Source organism: Antennarius striatus, chromosome 8 (genome assembly GCF_040054535.1).
Source record: "Antennarius striatus isolate MH-2024 chromosome 8, ASM4005453v1, whole genome shotgun sequence".
NCBI lineage: Eukaryota > Metazoa > Chordata > Actinopteri > Lophiiformes > Antennariidae > Antennarius > Antennarius striatus.
The window spans coordinates 9,223,387-9,240,346 of NC_090783.1; the positions used below are offsets into that span (position 1 = coordinate 9,223,387).

At 41.7% G+C, this 16,960-nt stretch overlaps 1 protein-coding gene and 3 long non-coding RNA genes across 4 annotated transcripts in view; all 4 read right to left on the bottom strand.

Moving 5' to 3' along the window:
- Positions 1 to 12,323, bottom strand: part of gpr83 (G protein-coupled receptor 83) — a 39,923-nt gene extending 27,600 nt beyond the window's left edge. The window contains exons 1-2 of the mRNA XM_068321170.1: positions 11,919 to 12,323; positions 10,189 to 10,314 (exon numbers count right to left, since the gene is read on the bottom strand). Of these exons, the coding sequence (XP_068177271.1) occupies positions 10,189 to 10,314; positions 11,919 to 12,323 (531 nt within the window). The remainder of the gene's footprint in view (positions 1 to 10,188; positions 10,315 to 11,918) is intronic.
- LOC137599692 (uncharacterized) lies at positions 3,170 to 4,668 on the bottom strand. Its single transcript, XR_011036847.1, has 3 exons — positions 4,220 to 4,668; positions 3,623 to 3,675; positions 3,170 to 3,362 (listed from the first exon to the last, which is right to left on the bottom strand). It is a non-coding gene; the product is annotated as an uncharacterized lncRNA (long non-coding RNA).
- Positions 12,324 to 14,883: 2,560 nt separating the features above from the next.
- LOC137600590 (uncharacterized) lies at positions 14,884 to 15,966 on the bottom strand. Its single transcript, XR_011036958.1, has 3 exons — positions 15,458 to 15,966; positions 15,229 to 15,366; positions 14,884 to 15,016 (listed from the first exon to the last, which is right to left on the bottom strand). It is a non-coding gene; the product is annotated as an uncharacterized lncRNA (long non-coding RNA).
- A 123-nt stretch (positions 15,967 to 16,089) lies between these two features.
- LOC137600591 (uncharacterized) lies at positions 16,090 to 16,897 on the bottom strand. The gene is made up of 3 exons (XR_011036959.1): positions 16,842 to 16,897; positions 16,545 to 16,725; positions 16,090 to 16,328 (listed from the first exon to the last, which is right to left on the bottom strand). It is a non-coding gene; the product is annotated as an uncharacterized lncRNA (long non-coding RNA).
- Between the last annotated feature and the right edge of the window lie 63 nt (positions 16,898 to 16,960).

The window sequence follows — 16,960 nt, forward strand, 5'->3', positions numbered from 1 at the left end:
ACGCCCCTTGACTACCGTTGTTAGGGGGCGTAGTCTGGCCATAGTGCTTTGTGAGGGTGTCCTCTAGTGGCGTAGTGCAACATGACTGCTGGCCAGACCGCTGGCTTTTTTTTCAGCAATCTTGTTATTAATCAATATTAATATTAATCCACATATAAGGCGCAACGGATTATAAGGCGCACTGCAGGTTTATGAGAAAATTATAGGCCTTTAGGTGCGTCTTATAGTGCGGAAAATACTGCAATGAAAATACTGGACATGGTTGTATGTATTTGGGATCATTATGTTAGTGGGATTATATTTATATTTAATTATTCTATTTAATGTTTTTGTTTTTTGGTTAGAGGGAGGGAAATCAACTACAGAAAGGCAACACAGCCCCAGGAAGAGCATTTAGACCCCACACAGAAAGGCTCCTCGTTCCCTGGTAGATGTACACAGATCCTTGTAAGACTACATCATGACTCAGCACGTACATAAACTATAAAATATATATATAACGTGTATGTATATACAGTCTGTGTGTTTGTGTGTGTGTGTGTGTGTGTGTGTGTGTGTGTGTGTGTGTGTCTGTGTGTCTGTGTGTGTCTGCGTGTGTGTCAGGGAAAATGAATGTTGTACCGACTTCTCAGATTCCTACAGCTTTATACCCTTCTCAACAAAAGTTCCACAATTTACAACCATCTCTTCCACCAACTCATAACCATCTTCTATAATTTCATCTAGGGTCAATGAATTGCCCCATTACACTCCCCCCCACCGATTGCGCCAAATTGCCTCCTCAACATCTACATACTGTAGGTAACCCCACAATCCAGGCCTTTGCATAAATCCCTTGACCATTCTTCACAGACAATCACACAGACATTGCAAATGTTTCACTTGCGATACACACATATACAAAAAAAAGACCTAAAACAATGTACTTTAACTAAACTGATTGAATCATAACAGAGGCCACCTACAATTATTCTTGAAATTTGGAAGAGTCTGGCATGAGATTTTTTTAATTTAAAATAATAAATTAATAGACTCAACCCAGGTCTGCCAACCAACCAGCAAGAGGCTCGTAGGATGACCTCCATGGCCAGGGTGAAGGCCAGCGGAGAGATGTTGTAGCTGAACATGATTTCTAATCACAAATGTTGTCGTGCCATGGTGTAATCTGCTGTTGTCACATGGGTGTCCTGGAAGTAGGCCTTGACAAGAGTTGAAAGAGCTGGTGGGACCCTGAGGTAGTCAAAGGCTGTCCGCAGGATGTTCTGAGAGACTGAGCCAAAGGTGCTCATGAGGTCCAGGAACACTGCATCCATATCTTTTCTCTCCTTGTCAGCAACCTTGATCTGATGCCAGATGACACTTGTGTGTTCCACACATCCTGAGAAAACCTAGCATGTCTGCTTTTTGGATAGGCGGGTCAAACAGGTTGTTTCCGTGCTTGGTTGCTCAGCCAATGAGCGACCAAGCACAAGATTTTTTTCCCTCGACATTTAGAAGGCTGATCTGGTGTAACTGGCCAGCTTGTGATGAGTCCTTTTATTAAAAAAGGTACCATATTATGTATTTTTAACTTAATGTCATTCAGCTGCCAGATGTCCAACTAGACTGTATTCCAAATATTTTGACCTAAAGGGATCTGTGGTCCTTAATATCAACTTTTCAAAATTGCTCATCTGAGCTACTCACAAAACGCTTCGTTTCAGGCCTCCAGCTGTAGTATGTCAATGAGCTCCGCTGGTCAACGCCTCCTTCACCTGGGTCACGCCCCTCTGAAGGAGAGCGTTAGGGTAACGGGACACTGAACGGCATTACATTTGTTATCATTATGGCGTTCGGAGGCCCCATCGTGTCGCCGTACATTTTATGACCCTGAGTTGGACCCAGAAGCGGAGGATCCTGAAGAAACACCGACTGCAGCAGGACGTTTCTGAATGGTTATTACGTGTGAACGCTACTTAGTCGGTCCTGTGTTTCATTTTGTAACCTACGTCATCACAGGACCGGAGCATTGTCCGGTAGCTACTTTTTTTTCTACTTTTTTCGCCTCTTATCGCACAGTAATAATAAAGCCATATCTGTCATATTATGTATTTTGTATATATAAGGACATGTTGACTGCTAAAATGCTCCTGTACTTCTATAAGTGACAGTAAAGTCTGATGGTGGTTCTGATAGTTATTACCATGTGTCTAATGCTAGCTTCTGCTCACGGCTAAGTTACTTTATTTTTATAACACATTGATTTAACCCGTTACTAAGCTGCAAAATATTTGAGGCAGTCCTGCCACCATCACACCAGGTTAATCGTGAATTGATGTAGCCATATTGCAGTGATGCCTTTATCTAGTCTATTTTGAGATGTCTTCACCTTCTGTTTATTGTACAGGTCCTCCTGTGGACACTGAATGGATGCCAACAGAAGCAGAAAACATCTGCTGTTTGGAGATACCACAGTTAGCAAGCTCACAGCTAAACCACAAAGTTATGACTTTATTTGGCTACTTTTACAATTATAAATTCAAATGACCTTTATCATGTTTTTCACTGTAGGTTAGGAGCCGTCTGCAGGTTGATGAGGTTCCGTGCATGACTCAACATCCTGGGTGCCTCCTGTGTGCCATCCTGTGTGCCTAAACGTGTACACTCTACAAATGTCCGGTCACGTAATGAGGGCTGAGTATGGCCCTTCACGTCTGAGACGAATACATCGGTAAGTCGTTCTTTGAAAAATGTCGCAGAATAAAAACCACAGTTACGTCTTATTTTGCTTCATCAGGCATACCTTCATTAATGCAGTAACACATGACAAATATAGGTACAACAAAGTCAAATATATTGTATTTGCGACACCTTGATTTTTGTCTTATTAAAAGACATGTTGAACATTTTTTGGTATTCACAATCCATTTCTGTTGACATATACAAACATTTATTTACATAAAACAATACATCCAATAACAATACTGAGAACACAGGGCCATCCTATTAGGAAATCAACAACAGTTGTAATACTCAGGATTGAAAATATTTTGAAATAAATAATTTTGTGTCCTTTTTCTGTAGATGGTGCAGACATCTGGCCTATCGCTCCTTTGTTGGCTGGTGCTGGGGCTATTTAGGATGCAGAATCCGGGTCGTCATTTCAGCCTGTGTGGTCCTTCGCATACGCCGACAGTTTCCTGAAGACAAAGGCCACTACGCTGGATTTAGGATGTAGCTGGCAATGACCTCCTCCTTGTTCGGACATTCATACTGGGCAGACAGATTCTCGGGGAGAGGAAAGGCTAACATCTCAGTTGTGTATGGCATGGGGTCCACCAAGACTTTGTCAAATATGAGGTCCAACATGTCAGCTACAAAACCTGTTCAATAAAACACAAAGATATATCTTTACTGTTATTGATATTGCTTGATTCATTTCTTTGTTTAGAAAAATTGTGTTCAAAATACATCCTGGTACTTGCTACTCATTTATTTATTTGTATGGTTACTTTTTACTGTGTTTTGTTGTGAGCAATTACCAACAGAATTTCAAAACATGTTTGTTTGAAATATTTAGAAAAATTAGTCTATTTAACCAATTTTATTAAAACATATTGTATGGAATATGACTTGTACATACCTTTTCTTCTATAGTGGGTCAGTTTGGTACGCCACGTCCTTTGAAGCTGTAGGCTGAATGGATGCACAAGGAAGAGGGACACTAATTTCAGGACACCAATGTTATGATTTTGGATAAGGAGGACAGACCTAGGTGTGTTGTCGCTGTGACGCCGAACAAACAATCGACTAACACGTGCGTGCACACAATACAAGACAAAGCACAACTCCCTACTTAGCCTAGCATTAATGTACTTTATTTATGCTGACAGATAATAGGACAGAAAATATGAGACCAACTTACGTGCGTTTTAGCTTTATACTGTAGGCCAGCACACACACACACGTGTTGGAGCGTGTGCGCACACACGCAATACGCAAACGCAAAAAAAGCACATTGGCCTACATAACCTAGCATAACATGACTTCATGGTAACAAAGAATAAGAAAATATGAGACCAACTTATATGTGTTGTACCTACTGTTGGTCCAGCGCACACACGTGTTGGAGCGCGCACACAAACGCGAAACAAAGCAGTACTACCTAATTAGCCAAATAGCACTTGATCACTCATGCCAACAGACAACTGCAAAAAAGATAAAAGGGGATGAGACTTACCTGTAACCGGGGTGCAGTTCCTTGGTCTGGTATGGTTGGGAGTGATCCTTGAATGAGGATCAGTCTCAAGCAAAGCGTCTGTACTGACCCTCATTGCTTAAACAGGCTGGGGTGAAGTGGTTCCATACACAAACAAACGTGCGGGTGATGTAGCCAGTACATTGCCATTAAAAATGAAATGCAACCACGGTCTCTTCTGTTCTTCTTTGGATGGGATGAAAAATTAACACTTGTGTTTATTTGTACAATCAACAACTGAGCAACTTTCATGTCTCCCTCTCACGGACACCATTTCAATAGACTGCTGCCTCACGTCCGACGCAAAGAACTCCGTCTTTGGGATGGCCACGCCCTTGGGCATGTCAATAAATCCATATCGTCCAATATTCTGTCCAATAGCAAAGAGTGTGTAGTCTGATGTCAAGAATGGCTATTCTGGCGCAATCTGATCGATTTGAGTTGTTCAGAGCCATGACTTCCTAACACTCCAAATATCTATTGATGCAGGGAGCGTTTATTTACCAGATTCTAGAAGTTGGTCGGGGTTAGGGAGGACTACTATGTACTGTATATGTAAAGACCTGAAAAAGTATGATTTTCATAATAGGGCCCCTTTAAGGCAGGGGTATTCAATTAAAAGTCACGGTGGTCCAGCTAAAAAAATGTCCTTTTAGTAAAAGGTCTAAACCCAAGTCCAGTTTGTGTCTTATAGCCAGTCCCTATGTCCACATTATCATTTATTTTCAATTTTCAATACAGGATATGTTTAAATAAGTGCACAGCTATCTCTGTTACCTCACCATAAATAAAAGTAGACCCAGACAAATAGATTTCAAGCCTTTATGTTAGATTGAAGAACACACAAACCTCAGAATTAAAAATGAAGTGCAAAAAGAGCTAAATAATCTTTTTTTTTTCATAAATTAAAGACATCCCAGCCTAAAGAATTGAAGGCATACACTTCAAGTCAAACCACTCCTGTTGTGTTTCATAGTGGTGTTACACTCAGCAAAGAGCTCCTTATCTTTGTGAAGGAACTTGACACACAAAAGCTACAACTCATCAATGGCCACAGATATGCATGGTGCTCTCTGAATAGCTGCATCAAGCTGTTAATATTTCTGATTTTCTGGTTGCTGTTGAAGCTGACATTGGGAGTTTTTCTACACATCTCATCTTTCTGTTTTCCCTCAAACAATGTGTCAACAACAGCTTTTAATCACTCCTTCACAACTGTCCCATCACTAAAAGATATTTTATGTTGCCCCAAAATCCACCATGCCTTTAGCGAACATCGTTTGCATTTTTCTCTGTCATTTTGCCCTCCGGACTTCAGCGGATAATTCTGCACAAAAGTTCTATGCTTTGTTTCGTAGTGGCTCTTCAAGTTATTAATTAATTAGTGCTATGTGTTCAGACTATATGAGGTAAAGTGGTTTTGAACTGCCTGACGGAGGAATAAACATAAATATCATCCACTCATTGTTAACCAGTGGTTTTCCTCATTAACCTCCCTTTATTTGGGGCTATTATGTCAATGTAGCCACAAGAGGACACAAGCCAGTGTCTTATTGTGCCGGTCCCAAGCCCGGATAAATACAGAGGGTTGCGTCAGGAAGGGCATCCGGCGTAAAACTTTTGCCAAATCAAAGATAAGAATCAAACCTATGACTTCCATACCGGATCGGTCGAGGCCCAAGTTAACAACAACCGCCATCGGCGCTGTTGACCTACAGGGCGCCAGTGGAAATTGGATTACTGTTGGTCGAAGAAGGAGAGGAGGAAAGTGCGTTCGCTCGAAGAAAGAGAAGAGGAACACCAAGAGTATAGGACTAAGAGTAGGGACGCTGAATATTGGAACTATGACAGGAAAAGGTAGAGAGTTGGTTGACATGATGCAGAGAAGGAAGGTAGACATACTGTGTGTACAGGAGACCAGGTGGAAAGGTAGCAAGGCTAGAAGTTTAGGAGTAGGGTTCAAGTTGTTCTATCATGGTATAGATGGGAAGAGAAATGGAGTAGGAGTTATCTTGAAGGAGGAGTTTGTTAGGAATGTCCTGGAGGTAAAAAGAGTGTCGGATAGAGTGATGAGTCTGAAGCTAGAAATAGAAGGTGTGATGTTCAATGTTGTTAGCGGGTATGTTCCACAGGTAGGATGTGAGCTGGAGGAGAAGGAGAAATTCTGGTCGGACTTTGATGAAGTGATGCAGAGCATGCCTAGAAGTGGGAGAGTTGTCATTGGAGCAGACTTCAATGGACATGTTGGTGCAGGAAACAGAGGTGATGAGGATGTGATGGGCAGGTTTGGTATCCAGGAGAGGAACGCAGAAGGACAGATGGTAGTTGACTTTGCAAAAAGGATGGAAATGGCTGTAGTGAATACTTTCTTCCAGAAGAGGCAGGAACATAGAGTGACCTATAAGAGTGGCGGTAGGAGCACACAGGTAGACTACATCTTGTGTAGACAGTGTAACCTGAAAGAGATCAGTGACTGCAAAGTAGTGGTAGGTGAGAGTGTAGCCAAACAGCATAGGATGGTGGTGTGTAGGATGACTCTGGTGGTGAGGAAGATCAAGTGGGCAAAGGCAGAGCAGAAGACAAAATGGTGGAAGCTAAAAAAGGAAGAGTGTTGCATGACTTTTAGGAAGGAGTTAAGACAGGCTCTGGGTGGTCAGGAGGTGCTTCCAGATGAATGGACAACTACAGCTAATGTGATCAGGGAGACAGGTAAGAGAGTACTTGGTGTGTCATCTGGAAGGAAAGTAGATAAGGAGACTTGGTGGTGAAATTAGGAGGTACAGGAGTGTATACAGAGAAAGAGGTTAGCCAAGAGGAAGTGGGACACTGAGAGGATTGAGGAGAGTAGACAGGAGTACATGGAGATGCAGCGTAAGGTGAAGGTAGAGGTAGCAAAGGCCAAACAAGAAGCTTATGATGACTTGTATGCTAGGTTGGACAGTAAGGAGGGAGAGACTGATCTATACCAGTTGGAAAGACAGAGAGATAGAGATGGGAAGGACGTGCAGCAGGTTAGGGTGATTAAGGATAGGGATGGAAGTCTATTGACAGGTGCCAGTAGTGTGATGGGAAGATGGAAAGAGTACTTTGAAGAGTTGATGAACGTGGAAAATGAGAAAGAACAAAGACTAGAAGAGGTGACTGTTGTGGACCAGGGTGTAGCAAAGATTAGTCAGGATGAAGTGAGGAGGGCATTGAAGAGAATGAAGAGTGGAAAGGCAGTCGACCCTGATGATATACCTGTAGAGGTATGGAAGTGTCTAGGAGAGGTGGCAGTAGAGTTTCTGACTGGGTTGTTCAACAGGATCTTAGATAGTGAGAAGATGCCTGAGGAATGGAGGAGAAGTGTGCTGGTGCCCATTTTTAAGAACAAGGGAGATGTGCAGAGTTGTGGCAACTACAGAGGAATAAAGCTGATGAGCCATACGATGAAGTTATGGGAAAGAGTAGTTGAAGCTAGACTAAGGGCAGAAGTGAACATTTTTTAGCAGCAGTATGGTTTCATGCCAAAAAAGAGTACTACAGATGCAGTATTTGCTTTGAGGATGTTGATAGAGAAGTACAGAGAAGGCCAGAGGGAGCTGCATTGTGTTTTTGTAGATCGGGAGAAAGCTTATGACAGGGTGCCCAGAGAGGAACTGTGGTATTGTATGAGGAAGTCTGGAGTGGCAGAGAAGTATGTTAGAGCAGTGCAGGACATGTATGAGGACTGTAAGACAGTGGTGAGGTGTGCTGTAGGTGTGACAGAGGAGTTCAAGGTGGAGGTGGGACTACATCAGGGATCAGCTCTGAGCCCCTTCTTGTTCGCTATGGTGATGCACAGGCTGACAGACGAGGTTAGACAGGAATCTCCATGGACTATGATGCTTGCAGATGACATTGTGATCTGTAGTGAGAGCAGGGAACAGGTGGAGAAGCTAGAGAGGTGGAGGTTTGTCCTGGAAAGGAGAGGAATGAAGGTTAGCCGCAGTAAGACAGAGTACATGTGTGTGAATGAGAGGGACCCAAGTGGAAGAGTGAGGTTCCGTCTAGCTGTCTGCCAAGCTGTTGGTATCTCCTTTTTTCTTGCCACACAACCTTTTTAAAGAGCTCGTATAGAACTCCGTAGTAGCCTGGAACTGATGCAGTCCACCTGGGTGGACTGATGTCTAGCTCATAGTCTGGTGGACTGAGTGGTGGCATGCCAAGTGGAATTGTAACGTTTTTCTGGTGTCTGCAGTTCTTTTTTCAGATGTTCTTCCAGGTCGGCCATTGACACTGATAGATTTCTGCTCCTCTCCTTTGTGAAGAGACTTCACAAATTTGAAGGGGTCTTTCTAGAAACATGATTTTGTTTTCTCCTACCTTCTATAATTCTCAGGAGGTTTTCAACTCTCTTCAGTGATGTAAGCCTGCTTGAATCTCTTCCTGTAGCAGGTTTATTACTTTCTTCTCCTCTTCTGTGGCCTTCCTTCATTACTTCTTCAGCTGCCTCCTCTCCTTTACTAGGTTGCCTATTTCTATCTGCCTTTTATACTTAGTGGGAATTGATGCCTGCCTTCGGCCACTCCAAAGCATTACACTCCATAGGCATAGATTAGGTTGCTATACTTTCCGACTTGGTGATACCTTTGATTCCTTCTTGGTTGTTGCAGAGATAACTGTTGACCTCCTTCCACAGTGAGTTGTCGCATGATTTGACTAATGGCTGACTTGTAAGTTTTTCTGCTGGTGGATGTGATGTGTTGGATTCAGATTGCTCTCTTGTACCTTGTTCTTTCTCCTCTAGGACAGGGCATTTATGTCCTGCAGACAGCGGTGTGTGTCCTGCTGATGAACATCAGTCGAAGTTAATGTTATGTTAATGTTGGCATCCTATGTGTGTGAGTCAAAGCTTAACAGGTTGTTTATGATGGATATGGTTTCGGACTCATATGCAGAACAGTAGCGGAGAGGCTTTCATTCATAGTTTAGTCAGAAAAAAGGCAGATAAGTCAAAGAAACTACAATTGTGGGCAAAGGTACAAAACAATCTGGCACCGAACCAAAGGATAAGCCGGTTTAAAAAGACTCAACCTGATCAGTCTGATCAGGCAAGTATGGAGATGAGCAACAGGTGTGGATATGAGGCACTGCCCAAAAGTTCAGCCCCGCCTCCTGCCACTCCAGTACAGCAGAGCAACATGAGACAAATACCAAACCAGGACATAAGCTAATAATCAATTTGTGCTTTGTGCTAGTTAACAAACTAACATGTTGGCTCATGTAGACAAATGGCCATTCGCTTATGTCACTTAATAGGATATCATTAAAACACTATAGTATGCTACTTTTCCCATACAGTGCACCCTCGCACATCCGCGCATTAACATTTGTGACTTCACCTCATTGCAGATTTTTGGTAGGTAGTCATGTGATACTGTACATGCAGTCTATTGGCTGATGGCATCTGGAAGTGCGCTTTGTTCCATCAGTCTTGGACATTTGTGAGACACAAAAGTGCAGAGAATTGAAAGGGAGAACTGAAGGGTATTTGTGCTCATATAGTAAAATAAAATTCAGGATTGGTAGACTGTATGCTTGGATGCAGCACTAAATCAAAAGGATACAAATGCATTCTCCAGCCCCCTGTGATTAGCCCGGGGGGGGAGTACCAACCTTTCATCTTTTACGACTATCCACCTTTTGTGTTTACAAGTATCTTGTGATGCATTTACATGGCCAAGCCAGTTAGTTAGCTTATTTCATTTGGCAACAACTACAGTATATAGCAGCCTGATCTAATGTCCGGGGTTCCCACTTTGTGATTGCGACTGAGTGTGACCGGAGCAGGAACCCGAGATCTCGTATTCTGGATTCAACTCTGACCACTGTACAATAAACCATTTGTTTAAATTCTGAGGTAAGTTCTATTAATTTTTAGCATGTAGGAATTGTCTCAGAGACGAGAGGCAGATTCTAAGAAGACTAACCTGTCGTCGATCCAGTGCGATGGCAGTGAGCGTGAGAGTAGAGACGTGAAGAGAGCAATACTGTACAAAACGACTGATGTGACACATTGTCCTCCCAAATACCCAGGTACTGTTCACAAATCGGACCTGAGGGAAAAACAACACACACACACACACACACACACACACACACACACACACACACACACACACACACACACTATATATATATAAAACACCAATAGCACCATCGTTTGGGGTGAAAAATATTCACTCTTTCACATTATGTTTCATACATGTATTTGACATGATTAAATGTACAGTAACTCTCAGCACCTTCACATTCGAAGCACAATATTTAAAATGAACATTATTGTATTATAGAATAAGAGTATAATACTTGGAAATTTTCATCTCATAAATGTACAACACAACACTGCTGTTTTGTAAGGTTTCAGTCAATTACTGCATATTTAAGGTCGTAAACTGTACATGTCAGGTATTTAAATACAATAAAAAAATATTGCTCTCACACTTACGTTTAAATACAGTAATTAACTATATAGAGCCTTCCTGGTCTAACTGATGTCTCAAAGCATTTCACAACATAAGCCAGGGTCCACAAAATGCACCCTGACCTGCAAGGCAAATCACCTTCCCCATCCACCATTGCCAAGGCAATAACTTCCCACTAACGGGATGATCACTGTATATCTCCTGATCACTGCACACATTACTACTACCAATAATAATAATAATAATAATAATAATAATAATAATACTATGGCAAAGATACTTGTGTGGTAATTCCTGGCATTTGATAATTTCAATGACATGTTGAAGCATTAATCAGTGGATGTTGAGTTACCGCTGTAGTTAAGGAAGTTTGTTTATAAAGATTGGGTGTTCACTGTTCACACAATAAAAGGTCAGCATCTCATATCTACAGTATATCTATAATTACATCTATTTTTTGTTTAGAACTTTTCAGTTACATTCCACTGTTTCTCTATTTGGTATTCCACTGCTCAGCCTTATTAGTTTCTCTATTGATTCCTCTCTGGGATTCCACAAAGGTGGCTGAAAACATACTCAGTACTTTCATGGGGTACAGTATTGAGCGCTGAACATTTAGGGGGATTTGTGGCACAATTCACCGCATATTGGTAACTATGCGGAGCAGACTGCATACAAGTGTGCGACACATGCTTTAATGAATGTTTTCTGGATTATACAATCTGAAGTACGCAATGTTTATCGACGGTATATGCTGTGACATATATAAATGAGGACGCTTGATGCATGTAACTCAGAGCTGAGCAAGTCAAAGAGCGTCTCTTAATATTTTCCACAGATTTCTTTGACCTCTGCCATGGTGCGCTGATTTTTTGTATATTCTTGGTGTCTGAGTGATTTTTTTGTGCTGTGGTCATTATTTCTCTTAGGTTGTATGACAGTTTGCACGGACTGGCACTCTGTGACACTGATTATACATTAAAATTTTCATCCCTGCAAGTATACAAAATATTTATATCTTGGGAAAGATTAAAAAAACAAAAGCTCAGCTCATTTTTCTATTCAATGCTTAAAATGTCTCCAGAAGTTTCTCAAAATACACAAAAAAAAATAAAGTTTACCCATTGTTGACATGTGCTGAGAGACTGGATTGTTTGTACTGTGCCGCTTGTTTTATTCTAATCGACGGTGAACAGATTATATATCACGCGTAATTGTAAACGTAATTGTCTTACCAGGGTAAATGGCGTATTGAGGACGGTGATGAAGATATCAGCCACAGCAAGGTTCATAATAAACAAGCTGGTTGACGACTGGTTACGTTTATTTTTCACCACAACGTGACACACCAGAGTGTTTCCGAACAGAGAAATCACAATGATCACAGAGTATGCGGCCACCAGGAGCGCCTTGACGCTCAGGTCCTTCGACTCCCGTCCGCGGCGCTTCTTACTGGCTAGAGAACGCCAGTCCTCCAGTAACCCATCGTCGAAGTCAAGGAGGAAGAATCCAGACGTCCCGTTACCCAACTGGCGTGAAAGGTTGAGTGGACGCTCCGTGTCAGCAAACACTCCCTCTGCCAACAGCGAGGAGTCGTTGAGTCCTGCTGCCGCCGTCGCTGCCCACTCTGCGTTTCCCATCCAGAACGACACAGACAACCAAACACACACACTTATCATTTTCTTAAGCTTATGTTTTATTTGTTGGTGTTTCCCCCTTTCTGTCCGTGCGCTTGACAACACGTGGAAGTGATGCAGGGATTCGGAAGCAGATGCAACAAGTGGCGGGGCGCAGCTCTTTTTAAACGGCGTGTAGGTGCCAACGCGCATGTGTGTTGTGTGTGTGTGTGTGTGTGTGTGTGTGTGTGTGTGAGAGAGAGAGAGAGAGAGAGAGAGAGAGAGAGAGAGAGAGAGAGAGAGAGAGAGAGAGAGAGAGAGAGAGAGAGAGAGAGAGAGCGAAGGGCATAGCAGCTATCATGTGAACCAGTTCCTTTAAAGTCTATTACCAGTCCAACGAGCCACTGTATCGACCTGACAGCTTGATGCGTCAGATTCAAAACATTTGCTTGGTCAAAGAAAGTCAAAGTCATCTTTTTAGGTAAATTGAGCTGACAACAGAATCCAAGAACAATTACTGCATATAGACAAATTATTTTGTCAAAAGTTTTTTTCTCTCCTCGGGGACACTGCGCTCACTGTCACTCCATCATGTTAGGTCCAATGAGTGTTGAGACATAACATGATGCGGCCCATTTTCCCAATTAAGTAAGTGTCTTGTAACCAAATTACAAGACACTTACGCCCCACACTGAATAAACAGGAGTAAATGAACTGAACAAAACTGGTAGTTCACTTCTACTAATCAGAATAGACTGCAGGAATCTAGGAACTAATTAGAGCTACACACTGTGACTGGCTGGGAGAAGAGGGAGTTGAGGCACGTGTAACGGAGTATAATGTTGTTTATTTTTGAGCGTTTTGTTTTTCATTAAGTGATGATTATGTGATTGATTATGTGAATTTTATCGAAACATTTTTGTTCTTATTTTCTTTTATTTTTATTGCGAAGCTTGCTTTGTGCGCGCTTCGTTATCTTTACCTGCTGTGCTTCCGTAGTCCCCCCCCCCCCGGTCTGTCCCCCAGAATGATAACTGCATTGCTGGGGGTAGGTTGTGTGGGAGCGCTGCTCCGCTCTTTTTCTATTTTAATGTGAAATGTGAACTGTTTGCGCTGTAACCTCAAGAATGTTATAATTTTGTGATGTTTTCAGTAGTTTTGTTTTGTTTCTGGCATAACGAGGTGAAGTTTTGGCGCTAACTGAGACGCAGCTCCGGGTCATGTGACCGACGTTGACATGGAGAGGCGGGAGAGTAATATTTGTATTTTGTTTGTTTAGAAGCATAGGTGCAGAAAGGAAAAGCGGGGAGATTAATTTACTGTTGTCTCCCACAGGTACAGTTTATGTTTGAATGTTAAAAATCATTTTGGTCTTTCTGTTCGGCCACATGATTATTTTTGTTTTTATTTTCTTTCAGTGTAATATATGTGATTGAGGACTGTTGTGATCCTCTAGAGAATGATAACTGCGTTGCTGTGGAAGCAGAGGTGCAGAAAGGAAACGTGGGGAGATTAAATAACTGTTGTCTCCCACAGGACACAAAATAAAGAAGCAAAAACTCCGTTATTCGAGTCATCCTTTCGCCAGCCCTTTCACGACCGTTACATTACTAAGCTGCAAAATATTAGAGGCAGTCCTCTGTGTCAAGACACACAGAGCTAACACTTGCCACCATCACACCAGGTTATTGGTCAATTGATGTAGCCTTTATCTACTCTATTTTGAGTGGTCTTCAACTTCTGGGTATTGTGCAGGTTGTCCTGTGAAAACAGAAGCCAAAAACATCTGCTGTTTGGAGATACCACAGGTAGCAAGCTCCCTGCTAAACCACAAAGTTATGTCTGTGTTTGGCTACTTTTACAGTTATAAATTCAAATGACCTTTACCATGTTTTTCACTGTAGGTTAGGAGCCGTCTGCAGGAGGTTGATGAGGTTCCGTGCATGACTCAACATCCTGGGTTCCAGCCTGTGTGCCTAAACGTGTACACTCTACAAATGTCCGGTCACGTAATGAGGGCTGAGTATGGCCCTTCACGTCTGAGACCAATACATCGGTAAGTTGTTCTTTGAAAAATGTCACAGAATAAAAACTAGTTATGTTTTGCTTCATCATACATTAATGCAGTAACACATGACAAATATAGGTACAACAAAGTCAAATATATTGTATGTGCGACACCTTGATTTTTGTCTTATTAATAGACATGTTGAACATTTTTTTTGTATTCACAATCCATTTCTGTTGCCATATACAAACATTTATTTACATAAAACAATACATCCAATAACAATAATGAGAACACATGGCCATCCTACCAGGAGATCAACAACAGTTGTAATACTCAGGATTGAAAACATTGTGAAATAAATAATTTTGTGTCCTTTTTCTGTAGACGGTGCAGACATCTGGCCTATCGCACCTTTGTTGGCTGGTGCTGGGGCTATTTAGGACGCAGAATCCGGGTCGTCATTCCAGCCTGTGTGGTCCTTCGTATACGTCGGGAGTTTCCTGAAGATGAAGGCCACTATGCTGGATTCAGACTGAGTTTCGGTTGAACCTGGTCACGTAGCTGGCAATGACCTCCTCCTTGTCCGGACGCTCATACTGAGCAGAGAGATTCTCAGGGACAGGAATGGCCAACAGCTCATTTGTGTATGGCATGGGGTCCACCAAGACTTTGTCAAATATGAGGTCCAACATGTCAGGTACAAAACCTGTTCAATAAAACACAAAGATACAGTATATCTTTACTGTTACTGATATTTTTTTATTAATTTCTTTGTTTACAAAAATTGTGTTCAAAATACATCCTGGTACTTGCTACTATTTCTGTATTTGTATGGTTACTTTTTACCGTGTTGTGAGCAATTACCATCAGAATTTCAAAACATGTTTGTTTGAAATATTAAAATATTGCAACACTAACAGAATGTTGGCTCTGTCTTGTGAGGTTTGTCCCTTCAAAGCCATCGGAAAGTGGATCTTGTAGAGGGGTACACCTTCCCGGGTATTGGCTTGTGGTCCGTCTGCATTTTCGTTGAAGTACATTGCAGCCAGGTAGAGTCTGGAAGTTCACAGAAGATAAAAATTAGCAGATGATAATATAACACAGGTTAGGCTGCATCTCTTAATGGAGTAACTTCTGCTTAATGTACCTGCAAAGCATTCCAATAAAGGAAAAAACAACATTCTTTTGTGCAAACCGAAGGATTAAACTGTGGGAAAGCCTCTAAAGATGAAGTCTGGTGGTGAGGGCTCAGTTTTGCCACATCCATCAAAGTTCTGTTGTTGGTCAAAACCCTTTGTAAGAGTTTGAAAGGCACATCACCTAGAAACAATAAAAATAATAATAAATACAAAATACTAAAAATTTGTATTGCCAATAGACCATAGGTTCGGGAATGTGTGTGAATGGTAGTGGCTTTCGAACGGATCCACGATATATGTCTAGAGTGTCCCCTCCATCTCTCGTCCATGGTCCGCTGGGATAGACTCCAGCAACGCCCACGATCCGGGAAGAGGGAGATAAAAAAAATTAATTTTGATTGACATCCTATGAGACGATTTTCTAAGCGCATTACTATGTGTCACAGTGTACTGGCTTCGCTTACGGAGTTTGCCCCGCGGCACACCCTATGTCTGCTGGAATAGGCTCCAGCTCCCCATGACCTGCTAAGGCGGAAACAGCGTAAGAAAATGAATTAATTAATTACTAGGTGTAGTTGTCTTTTGGTCACTGAATGAGGATTATGAAGTAGCTTTTGGTTTATTAGTAAAATACCCTCTTTGATCCATTTTGTATTTTCCTTTGGCGCTCCTCATGTAGGCACTTGGGGTAGAGAGGGTCATCATGGGTGTGGATGTCCTGCACGTGGTTGAGGATTAAAGCCCATTTGGCGTGTCTCTCTGCCCCGTTGGATGACGTTAATGCAATCCAGTATATATGCCTGTTTATGCTTCTCATCCACTTCTTTATTGTTTGACAGTCTTTGTTCCTACTGGTCCTGTCTAATTTCTTTGCAATACCTAAAGTTAATATTGATAGTAAATACAATGATCAGTCAACTGTAACATTTCTTAACCTTTTTCAAAACATTACACTAAATGACTCACAGCTTAAAAATGCTACTGGAAGGACACAAGCTTTCTAAAATGTCACTCATGGAATGTGCAATACAAAGCGCTTTGTGCATCATGCACTTTCAGTGACGCATGTATGCACATGATAACGGGGACAAATACCTTTTGCAAAGTGCCACACATCGTAATATTGGGTGATGTGTTTCTATCTGAGGATCTTCTGAATTTGAGGATTACGATCCGTGACAATGTAGTCAATGTTAATGCCACGGTCTTCCAGCAATGCCAGACTCCTCCTCAGACCCTCTTTCTCCATGTGGTAACTCCCACCAACCTCACTGCTCTGACAAAGTAAAACAACACAAAAAAATAGATGAAATTCATATGATCAATAAACAAATGGGCATTTAAATAATGTCACTGATGATCCTTTTTATAATTTGAATTTTAACCACTCACCTGAATCAACTCGATGTCCAAACTTTATTTGTTTTGAGATCCATCATTGAAGAAGTATACTTTATTGATCCCCGCAAAGGGAAATGACAAAGTCACTCGGTTAGTTAGCAAATACTTTT